This window comes from Toxotes jaculatrix, chromosome 18, assembly GCF_017976425.1.
Source record: "Toxotes jaculatrix isolate fToxJac2 chromosome 18, fToxJac2.pri, whole genome shotgun sequence".
NCBI classification, from domain to species: Eukaryota; Metazoa; Chordata; class Actinopteri; family Toxotidae; genus Toxotes; species Toxotes jaculatrix.
Genome location: NC_054411.1, coordinates 14,917,198 through 14,929,248, shown reverse-complemented (window position 1 = coordinate 14,929,248; position 12,051 = coordinate 14,917,198). Strand labels below are relative to the sequence as shown.

The 12,051-nt window shown below is 41.9% G+C and overlaps 2 protein-coding genes across 2 annotated transcripts; one reads left to right on the top strand and one right to left on the bottom strand.

Moving 5' to 3' along the window:
* Positions 1-181: 181 nt before the first annotated feature.
* On the top strand, positions 182-7,815 carry c18h16orf72 (chromosome 18 C16orf72 homolog). Its single transcript, XM_041062636.1, has 5 exons — positions 182-555; positions 1,706-1,786; positions 2,282-2,349; positions 2,514-2,724; positions 4,092-7,815. Exons 1-5 carry the CDS (start codon positions 360-362, stop codon positions 4,406-4,408), a joined length of 873 nt encoding a protein of 290 aa, XP_040918570.1. The 5' UTR covers positions 182-359; the 3' UTR covers positions 4,409-7,815.
* A 27-nt stretch (positions 7,816-7,842) lies between these two features.
* Positions 7,843-11,789, bottom strand: dctn5 (dynactin 5). Its single transcript, XM_041062644.1, has 6 exons — positions 11,635-11,789; positions 11,376-11,444; positions 11,130-11,248; positions 10,862-10,973; positions 9,997-10,099; positions 7,843-9,891 (listed from the first exon to the last, which is right to left on the bottom strand). Exons 1-6 carry the CDS (start codon positions 11,680-11,682, stop codon positions 9,794-9,796), a joined length of 549 nt encoding a protein of 182 aa, XP_040918578.1. The 5' UTR covers positions 11,683-11,789; the 3' UTR covers positions 7,843-9,793.
* Positions 11,790-12,051: the final 262 nt, after the last annotated feature.

Below are 12,051 nucleotides of genomic sequence, written 5' to 3'. Positions count from 1 at the left end.
TTTGTGTCAGTGTTGTGACGTACGTAACCAAGACCCAATTAAATTCTGGGGAAAGACCTCAAGCCCACCCTACCGTGCTCATGTGGCCAATTATCGCTAGAGTATAGACTAAAGGGCGGGATGGAGCGCATAACATGATAGTATGCGTTGTATATATACCGACGTCTGCAAGTAGGAAAAACAGTTGGTTAAGCTTATCTTCACAGATGGTAGTGATACATGCTAAGGCGTTATTATAGTGCGAAATAGTTAAAACAGTAACAGTATTAATGAATTTGCTTATATAACTCTTTATACAGTGTTCATTTACTTATTTCGTAAAGATTAAAAGCGCATTTCCTCGAGTTTTGGTGCGTTAAATGGAGGAGAAGAAGGAAGACGGAGACTCGGAGATACAGGAACACGGACCCGAGCACTGGTTCTCAAAATGGGAGCGGCAGTGTTTGGCCGAAGCGGAGCAGAGAGAGCCGAGCGAGGAGGAGGCCGACAACGATCAGGATAAACTGTGGCATCTTTTCCAGAACTCCGCCACTGCTGTGGCACAGTTATACAAAGGTTCAGACCAGCGCTTTCTGTTTGCTTGTTCGTCTAACGGTGCCTACGTTACCACTAAGCCACCACTATTACCACCTAACCCCAAGCATTTGGCTTGTTGGTTAGCAACCTGTCTATTAAGCAAGCGTTACTGTGGACTAACGTTAGCGCCAGTACTGGTAGAATGCTAACTAGCTCGTTAGCTACCTTGATAGCCAGTACAGGGTAACGTTTACAGCTGATTTTGCAATACTAAATTTAGCTAGCTTGTGCTAGGCAGTGACAAAAACAGTTATGAACTCTAATCAGTGGTTACACATCTCTTTCGATTGTTAATTAACAGCAGTTAGATTGACTGACATAAGTAAATTATTTTAAGTCAACATGAATACATTTGTCAATAAGCTACCCTGTTGACACCAAGTTAGACAGCAGCGAATAGCTAACATAACGTTAGCCAAGCTAGTTACAAAATGGCGATGGTAACAACAACCGTAGCTACGCGACATTCCCAGATGACAGTCTCTTGAAAGCTGTCACTGTTGCCGTCTGTTATATCAGACGCGATTTGCTGTTGAAATGTCCTACAAAGACATAAAGTTAGCAGCACAGGAGTGTATACTTGATTTTAAATGCCCGGTTTGCTGCTGAGTGAGCAGTTCAGCAACGCGTAGCTAGCGTTATAATCACAAAATGGCGAGGATAATATTGGTTCGATGTGGAAATATTGGTTTATCTACAATCTGCTGTGGCTGTTGTGTTCTCGGACATAATAAATTCCTGTCGGGAATAACAGAGCTCGACTTACCAAGCCTGTCCATGTTTAGCATGTATGTTTGACATGTCTTTGCAACTTTACCGCTGAGAGGGCAGTTAAGTTGGTGTGTCGGTGCTTTCTTGCTAAACAAGCTGCTGCCAAGCTAGCAATCTAACGTTAGCCCTAGCATACAGTTATTTTTATGCCAAACCCTGTCCCTGCAATTGTAGGTGCAAGACAAAATGGCGTATGAAAATGATATTCACATCATTCTCTATAAGCACCAGACTGTCGTGCTTCTCGGACGTTTTGTTATCATTTGGTCGCATTAATCGTCACACCACAAGGGTGCTTGCTTTTAAGGCCTCATGTCACATATGGAAACCAACACTTTTTTTCCTTTTCTTCCCACAGACAGAGTATGCCATCAGCAGGGCCTGTCATTGTGGGTGCCATTTCAGAATGCTGCCACAGCAGTTACCAACCTCTACAAAGGTAACTAACCACATCCCTCTTCTTTCCATCCTTGTGCTCATGAGCTGGAGTTATTGATCTGCCAACTGCTACACCTACTGTTGTTTTTGTGCTTCATTCCCTCAATATGGACCTTGGCTGGCTATCACTGTACTTGTAAATGTAGTCATAGCCACATGTGGTAAACAACCTAGTCATTATCATTCTTATTGGCTTCATATTGATTAGTCTGTCACAGGGCTTGTAGGTTTTTGTATGTCAATGGAAGACATGTCCTTTATGAGGCAAAAAAAAATTGATACCATATTAAAACTTGACTTCAAAATGTCAGGAATTCATCAGAAACATTGGATTTGACTCTACTTAATTTGGCAATGTTTCGCCCATAAAATGTGCAGAGGATTCCAAGATAGACTGTGTAGTTGTACTAGGTGCCAGTCATGTCAATGCTTTACATTGGAATACACGAATAATGAATAATGATTATTATTCTTATGCTGTCTTCCACCATCACAGAGAGTGTGGAGGCCCATCAGAGAAGTTTTGATCGGGGCATCCAAATAGGCCACCAACGCCGTAATAAGGTGGGTATTATTCTTCTGCTACCTGTTGTGAGGGGACCCAAGTTGACCTTTATCTGGACACATTACACCTCCCTGTCATATTTAGAATATGCTATGGCGTATTTTTTTTAAAGAAAATTTAAACCTGACTGACTTGAATTGACAACTCTGACATTGGATTGCAGGACATGTTGGCCTGGGTGAAAAAGCGCCGGAGAACCATTCGTAGGGAGGATCTCATCAGCTTTCTGTGCGGCAAAGCACCACCACACAGGAGTAGCAGGGCCAACACCCGGCTGGCCATGGTAGCCCCTAGTCGGGCTAATTCACCAGCTGAGACGGGCTCATCTGTGGAAGCAGACCTCCAGCCCTTCAGGGAGGCCATAGCACTGCATGGTAAGAAAAGTTATGCAAGTGGAAGTCTGGCTCACAGCCTGTGCACCAATGGTCATTCTAGACATCTAATAAGAAAATTTTTATATAACACAGGAGGCAGCTACATTGTTGGATAGAAATTAAGTGGTACTGCTGTTTGTTGTCTAAGCACTGAACTACATCAAGTGAGTTTGTGAGAGAATTTATATTAGCGAGTACGCTTGTCCTCTAATCATCATACATTGCCACACGTGGCTCAAAGATAAGGGTATGCTGTTTGTGTAAGTATTGGCCAATGGTGAAAGAAGGCCTCACTTTGTTAGCCCCTCCTCTGTGTTTGTGTTTGTGAGATCTCACTGAACTGTAAGCCAAGTAGTTTTTAAATACTTCTATGTGTAATTTTACATATTTTACAGTGTGTTGGTATTTCTGGTGTATACCTCTGGTGTGCTGTCGGAGCAAATGAATATGCAGTACTTCATCTAAAGGTCCTCACATTTTAAGGGGGCCATTTTAGGGTGTAGCTAAGGTTAGGATGAATGATGTTTGGCATTTGGTGGTTTAAGTTACAGAAACACATGTTCAGTGTGTGTCCTTCCTCAGTTATCAGATACTGTTTGCATGTCACTAGTGATGTTTGTGTGTGTTGGGATTGACAAAATAAGTGATTTACTTATTAAATTAAAAATAGCATTTCACATTTTTTGCCACTTACCTCTTTGGCTCTTACAGACAATCAGATTAGGAGATTTTTGTATTTGTGACAAAGCTGTATCACAGATCAGTTGTTGTATATTTTCATAACATTACCACTGTAGTAAAGACCAGTGGGACATCTGTTGAATTAAAAATGAGAAAACATCACAGCAAATTCAGTACGTTTGACAACAAGTAGACAGCTCTTTCACTCTTACAGTTAGGAGAAAGAAATGGTTTCTTGATTGGTTTACCACAGTGTGGTTTGAAGTTAAACCTGTCATCCCTCTTTAAGTCACCGGCACTGCCGCTGGGCACGTTTTTGTTACCATGGGAGTAATTTTGTTGTTCGTCTAAGTTTTGGCATGAAGTGATGACCTCTGTGCTTGTGAGATGGCTGCTTCAAATGCTGTTTTGTGGCAAACATCCTAACAATGCCTGTCTGAAGAAGCTTGAACCTTGTGACCCATGTTCTCGTCTGATGTCCAAAATGCAGCCCAAGCAGGGGAGAAACAAAAGTTCAAGTCTTGTCAAGGAGCTGTTTACTTGCTGTGCACGTACCCAACAACATTTTAACATCCCGTATTACATGACTGAGAAAGGGGGGAAAAAGTGACATACTATTTACATGTGTAACTTACGCTTTGATCACTGACCTCTCCTTCCTGTCTCCTGTCTCCTCCTCCCTCCAGGTCTAAGTGGAGCCATGGCAAGTATCAGTGTGCGCTCCGGTGCTCCTGGTTCTCCCACACATGTGAGTGGGAGCAGCAGTAACGGAAGCGGTGCTGGTGGAGGTGGTTCTTCTGGCTCGGGGCCCGTGTGCCGCAGCAGGCGTAATGGGCTTCAAGACGTCGACCTGAACACTTTCATCTCAGAGGAGATGGCACTGCATCTGGACTCTACAGGCTCTGCCTCAGCTGGAGGGGGAGGAACCAGGAAACGAAACTCCACCCAGTGTAGTGATGTCATCACAGACTCCCCAACGCACAAACGCAACAGGATGATCTGATCCGCTGCCTGCCTATGTGTATGAGAGTGTGGGGTGGGGCGGGGGGGGCCTTCAAAGCCAAGGTGAGGAGAGGGGGATGGATGGGCTTATGTGGGACAGACAGACTTTTCAGATGCCTGGCTGTGCAAAAGAACCCGGGCTGAAAATGAAAAGGGGGACTGAAGGTTCTCAGTTCAGTCTAATCAGATGTTGGATGAATTCTTTTCCTTGTCTCCTTTTCTGACACCATTACTACAAATCACTGCTCTGCAATCAGAACACTTTGTGTGAGTGTGCGAGAGACTGGGAAGTCTGGACGACATCTCACACTCCTCAGACATCGCTGCCCTGGAAAGGAGACAACGAAGGAACCAACTCATTCTGAGACGCAAACAGTTCTCAAAGGGGCGAACACGCACTGTGCTGCTTTACAAGTAAAAGCCACTTGATCCTTGACACATTTGTGCCCTTCCCTCCCTTAACCTCACTCATCCTCACCCACCACCTTAATAAGGAAGTGAGGGCCATGATCAAATCGTCTCACTCAGTGAATTGAGTTGCTCGCCAAATGTTGGACCCAGCTCAGTCAGAGACTCACCTCTGCGTCAAACAACCCAACTGTTCTTTCTGTTACTTCATCATCGCAGCTCTTAGTTGACGTTGCCTGTCAGTGGTGGAGCTAAATCGCCCAGTAGGAGTACATCTGTGGCATTATCCTGCCTCAACTGCCACTTGTAACCAGTTACATTTCTCTGGTTACTAGGCTGATGGCATGTTAACTACCAATAGCAGGCTATTGATGTTTGGATATTTAGACCTTATTCTCTGCTAACGACTTTGCTTCAACAGTGGTTTGATTTAGTTCAGCCAGTCGCCCTTTTTTTTTTCCCCAACCACCAGTGTTAAAATTCTTGGTTTGTTGCTGCGGTTTGCAGCAGTAATAGCCAAGTTAATTTTGCATTCTTCTTCACCTTGTTTTTCTCCCTCTTTTTTTGTTATTGTTGTTCAGGATAATGGAAAGGAAAAAAGTTTTTGTCTCATAAAGCTTCTCAGACAGCCCGTTTGCTGACTGTGATGCCCTCTTCCCCCTTTACCCTATACTTAATACAAAAGCAGCTGCTGTTTTATGTGATCGTGTGATTATTCTGATGAGTTGCAATAAGGATTTTTGCACTTAGCTTTCACTTCCAACTCATGCAAACAAATCGGCTCTTCCATTGTATCCCAGTTGTAGCCTTGTCCAGCCCTAAACAGGTCCACACATTACTTACAGGTTGGTGCTTAGAAAAAGTAAACACTTGACTAGAAAAGGAGCTCTCGCACACACCTCTAGTTCCGACAACTCTTCAGAAGCGTTTGATCAAGTTGTGGAGCATTTCTGCGTGTGGGCTCGACTTGTATTCAGAGACTCCCGAGTCCTTTCCTGTCTGACAAATAATTTAACTTATTGGATGATAATCGGTGCTGTAAAGAAAGCATAAATCACAGAAATGTTCTTACAAAGGTAGTGTTTCTCAACAGACCTATCAGACATGCCAACCAGTGCACACAAGTCACTGGATGATCGGGCTACAGTGTTGGATTGGATGTTGGGGAAAGTGTCTGCTTTTTGTATGAGGGGCGCGTGCATTAAAAAGACGTGAATGGGTTTGGGGTTTTTTTTTGTTTTTTTTTTTTTTACTTGGTACAGGATGATGCAACTCGGGGCTTGTTTCATTCTTGAAATAGTTGTTGCCTTCCATCCTTCTGTAAGGGAGTAGAGCAGGAGACACTGAAATCACATGAGTCAAAAATGTGGGTATAGTTAGCAATTTGTAAAAAATAATGTGAACTGGTAATGTGCTGTCTTTTTTGGCTTTTTCTAGGATATTAACACAAGATTATTGGAGTTAAATCTGAACTTGTTTATGAGTGTAGTACACTCAGTTGTTGGAATATGCTTTCATTTAGCATAGGAAGCTAACAAAATGTAAATTATTTTAAAAACTGTTGAGTTGTCTAGTTACTAAACCAATTTTGGATATTTCCAGTGATGCTCTGACGTATTAGTGGTACAGTAAGTTGTCATTGAGCTGACTGGGGTGTAAGACTCAACTTTGCCTGTAAATACCCGCTGTAGCTGACTTGTGAGATGTCAGTGTTTCCTTCTCTTTTTCCCAGTTTTTGTTGACTTGTTCACTCCCCTTCACCTCTATAACCTGGAAAGTAGGTTTTCTTTAGTTGTATAAAGCATGCCAGTTTTTAACTTCTGTTACACTTTGGTCACAGATTTCATTTCTTTTTTTGCATATAGGTTGGCTTTTATATTCATACATGATCACTGGCAAGTCAGGTCAGTGAAAGAAAAGAACCAGGTTGACATATGTTGATTCTGTCAAAATGAAGAGCTCTGTGTTTTAAAGTTGGTTCTTTCGTATGAGTTGGGGGGAAAAAATGAATGAGAATGAAAATGTAAACTTCACACTGGGGAAACGTGAGATTTGATTTGTCCACAGAGCCTCTGATTACTGTGAAGGAAGGCTGACAAGTAATCAGTGTCGAAGCTGTTTGGCTCTTGGTTTAAATATATATCTTTTGGGGGGGGGAGCGAGAAAAACAACAATCTCATGTAAGTTCTGGGTAGCTTCAGCTCCAATGATTAATATAACATAGGAAGGATCCATGTTTCTTGAATAAGAACTGGAATCCTCATGGCAGAACACAGTGATAGCGGGCTGACAAGAGGAGTGGAGACGGAGTGAATCCTAAGGACTGACCTGACTGCCTGTCTACACGCTCTTCGTTAAATCAGAGGAATGCATTTAGAATATTTTAGTTGTTTTCCTTCTCCAGACACTTTACTCATTGTTGTGTGTCTGACACTCCACATTGGCATTGGTAGCATTACTGACTGAAACCAAATTGTGCGTTTAGCTGCAACTTAGCTCTAACCTCCCAGTGTTTCTGTTGCATGACAACATTTAAAGGGAAGATGAGAAGACGTGTCCGCTGACAGGAAAAAGAAACTACAATTGAGACTATCAAAGGACAGTTTTTCCAAAGGCTAGACTAAAGAGTTGGCTACGAGCAGGGTGGTGCTGTCTCTCCAAGCCCACTGTTCAACCTGCAACATTGAACCCACCCCCACACCACTGATTAGCCTGGTTATAATAGAGGGGGGCACTTTGCGTTTTTCTTTTCTTCCCCTGAGCCAGTCGCAGGCCTTCATCCACATTGTTTCAAAAGGCTGACTCATGCCACGTGTCTCTGGAGCCAACACTATTATTAGCTGTTTCTTGATACTTATTTGTTTAAAAAGTAATAAATGGCTAATCTATATACTTAACATTTAATTGTTGGTATGATATATGTGGTTCACATTGTAAAAGAAATAAAACCATTGAGTTGCAATTGGATGGACTATGTTTCATTAAAAAAGGAAAATGTTACACGAGTCTTGTTTTATTTGGTTGCTTTTAAGAATTGGATCTGCTTAACATTTTATCCATGAAGGTTTGCTGTTAACATGCTGGACAGGGGCGTTTCATTTGTCAACCTGCTCCACTTTAACTACTGAAGGTCAACAGAAATAACCTGAATAGACGGGGGTCTGTGGCTTGAAGCCCTGCTACAAGCCACTAGGTGGTGCCAGAGGACAGCTTAAGAAAGACTTTCTTTTCCTTTGAGGAAAGTGTCTGATGAGGAAATTTTGAAAAGAGCCTGCAAAGTTCCTTTCCTTTTCTGTCTCTCAGCCTTTCTGTCATGCTAAAGTTACCCAGAGAAGGTTTTGACTTACAGTAGCAGTTTGGAGTCTTTTTATGAGTAGGTCCCTGTTTTATTTGTCTCTTGCAAGATTCATGTGGGTAGCATGATAAACAGTCCTGCCAATGGTTTCACACCATTGCACTAGTAAACAAGGATGTAAATGATGCAATATTCAAACATTTACATGTTCCATGTAAAAGGAAATGCATTCAACACATCTGTAAGGCCTTAAGATGTGTGTTTTGGTGAGCCATAAAGTAAATACAACCTTTGTTTGTTTACAAGAAAGGTCCACAGGGCACCTTTAAAGGTGCTAGCTGCTGACTTACAGATGCTCTGTGGAATCTTCTTGTACACAAAACAAAAGTTATGTTGACATTCAGTCTTTTCTTACCAAAACACACGGTCTGTAACCTTGACAGCTTTATGTGTAGGATGTATTTCCTTCCTCATAAAACAATTGTAAAGCTAACTTTGTGCACATACATATTACACACACACCAAAAAAAAAACAAAAAAAAAACAGCGACCCACTCATTACTCATAACAATGCTCCAGAGTGCTACCAGTGGTCAATACTCCACAGGGGACCTTTTAAATTAAATTCCAAGGCAGATTTTCAAGCATTTATATTTATTTACATGCTTCACTATTTGAGATGTTGGCCCTGGCTATTGTATGCTCACAGAAAATGACAACAAAGGCAAAGCACAGAGTGTCATCCTGCAACCACGACATATTCAAATAAAAGCTGCAGTTGATTGTTTGGAACATAATGAAATTAAATTACACACGTTATTAAAGAAGGTTTATGACAAACGTAAGCCGGCAAAGGACAGAGCAAACAAACACACATTCCTCAACATTAACAATAAAATGACAGCGGCTAAAACAACATCTTCATTGAGTGCACTGCTCTGTTGTCCAAATGAACTGCGGATATGCATAATGCACATGTACGTCCGACATCCTCAAACAAAACTCTTGTTGCTATTGTTTTGGTCCATGGATGTTACAAGCTGTGTTCCCACATCCTTCAAACACCTCCAACCTTCACCTTCTTTCCTTTCATAGCTCCTCCACCTCCTCACCTTCAACTTCTGCCAAAGAATGACAACCTCCTACACATGAGCTTCTGCTTTTCTCTGGTTCTCTGTGATAATCAGCAGTTTTTCCACAGCACACTGACCAGAAAAAAGGATCTATGACTACATGACCTTAATTCATTAGAAAATCAAAGCATTCACTGGAAACAGAAATCAGTTAGGGAGTTTTATCTCAGACTAGCTGTGGTAAATGTGAGCATGCTGTGTGTAGTTTGGTAACAACAGCTTACAGGGGTTCCAGACTTAAAAGACTTTTCAAGACTCACTGCAATCTGGAGCTGCAAACATACAAAACTGCGTCCTGCAGCTTTATCAGTATCCATTAATTATGTGCTTTCCCCAAACTCAAAAGTCAGAATCATATAAGGACTCTAAATAGGATTATTACTACAGGATGAGTGTTTTTCCTTGGGCAGAAAAACTCACGGCCTCTCGGAGATGAAGGATAGAAGGTGAGCTCTGAAGAGTCCATTTCAGTCTGACGGTCAGGAGCCAACGCTGACCTGGAACTGGCTGGAAAGGGTGTGGACGCTGCTGAAGGTTTTGAAGGTGGGTCTCAGATCTGGCTGAGGGGCAGGAACTTCTGGTAGTAGCTCTTGGTTACGTCAATCATCAGGTCCTGCGTGCACTCTGGGAGCTCTCCTGAAAACAGACCTGAGAAAGACAAAAATAAACACAGGTAAAAGACATGATAGATACACAGAACGTGAAAGGGTTAGGTGTGCATGTGTGTGTGTGTGTCTGTGTAGTACGGCTGACCTGGACATCCAGAGAAGACAGTGAAAGGTGGCACCACTGTCTCAGGAGGAAGCACCGTGTTGTCTAAGATTTTACAGCAGTCCTTCAGCACACAGCGACGACCCTGCAAAACACAAACCACTGAATCACATCAGTACCTACACTAAGACCTTATTTATTAGTATTTAGCTTCTGTATTTGAATTTCAGTCATTCATTGCAGCCACAATGATGTCAAAATGTCTATGCTACATATCTGCCTCTGTAAATTGCTGTGGCTTTTTAAATTATCTCATTAAAGTCTTGTGCAGTCACCTATCCTTTAAAGTTTATGTGTTTAGGCTCTGGCAGCATCTCATGGCCAAGTGCCTTTTTTGGGGGTAAATATCTTTAACAATTAACCAGTGAAACGAAAAACAACCAAGATATTTTTTTAAACCATAATTATTTAATAATCCATTTTAGCCCCGCGAGAAACCAAAATCAGGACACACTTCCCAGAGTCCACTGTCTCTATAACCATTTTACATTCGGCTTACAGCATCCTAATTTTGCATCCATTGTAGAATCTTGCAAGGCAATGCTAGTTAAATGCAATCTGTTACTGCTGGAGCAGGACTGTAAATCAACTGCAATTACATTGAAAAAATGTATTTCAGCGTGTTTCATTTCATATTCCAACCCAGGTCTGTGCCTGCTCAATGGAGCCTGCCAGCAGTATGCTGCTGCGTTCAGTTCGTCTGAACATGACTACCATGTGACTGCTTCACCACAGGCAAGAGGAGACACTGCTGCTGTTTATGTCCTCTCTCACTGGCTCTGTCTCTCTCAGCATGGTTTCTGATTTCTCTTTATTAGCTTGGTTGTGTGTGTTTTATCTCACTCACTATGACACAGTTCTTGCCAATGTGAACATAGGAACCGATCTGTGCTGCGTTGACCACACAGTCCTCCTCAATGAAGACGTGGTCTCCGATGTGCAGTGGGAAGAACGCCACTCTGGGGGGAAACAGTGAGGGTGGAGAAAGGTTTAAGTCTTCTTTTAATGGACATGCAGCAATCACAAATTAGGCACAAAACTGCACATAGACGGCTCAGTGGTAAGAATATAGTCTGAATGTTTGGAAGATTTGCCATAAAAGGAAGGTACTTTACCCTTTGCTGAACTTTTTAAAAGGTGGCCGAATAACACTCCGACTCTTCACAACACAGTGTCTGCCCACTCTGACGTTAGCCAGGTCTCCTCTGATGATGCAGTCATTCATGACAATAGTCTGGAGGAGAGACCACACACAAGCACACACTCATTAGGATCCAACTCTATCACAGCCTAACAGAATAAACTGATAGTAACATATTTGCACAGTCAGATGTATTTTTGAGTTGTGTTTTTTCCCTTACTTTGCCATTGAGGACAATATTTTGACTCCCACACAGCACTGACTGTCTGCTCACTTTGTTGCCAGAAGCCTGAAATAAATCAAAAGCAGTGGTTAATATTTGTATAAAAGCGTGTCTGTGTTTTCATTTTCTGTCTAAACTGAACACAAATAATGTTTCCAGGTCTCCGACGCCCAACGCCCTGTTCAGCCTCAGCTACCTGCTAGCCAAATAGCAAGAGATTAGCTAGCTAACAGCGACTTAATATCAAACTGATTACCGTCTCAATGTACTCCGCTTTGTTGTACAGTATTTCAGACAACTCCATGGCTCGAAATTTGGTGAAGTATTTAAGACAGTGATGCTTTTTGGATGATAATATCTAACGCATCTATCTGTTTCAGCTACTGCTCAGCCGTCAGCCGACTGTGATGATGAATACATTTTCAGACTATATGAGTTGAGTACAAAATCATCGATTTATTTTGTTAAGGCAAACAAATGAAACTCCGTTAGTATTTATTATATTTAAGGTGTATCGTCGCAAGTGCAATATAAAGTATTAAACTATTTAACTCCTCAAATACATTTAGCAAGGTAATTATCAAACAACTAATCCGTAAAACGATTCTGGGCTTGATTGGTCCTCCCTGAGGTGAATCCAAGTTCCTTTTATTTAACCTATATTTCACAAATT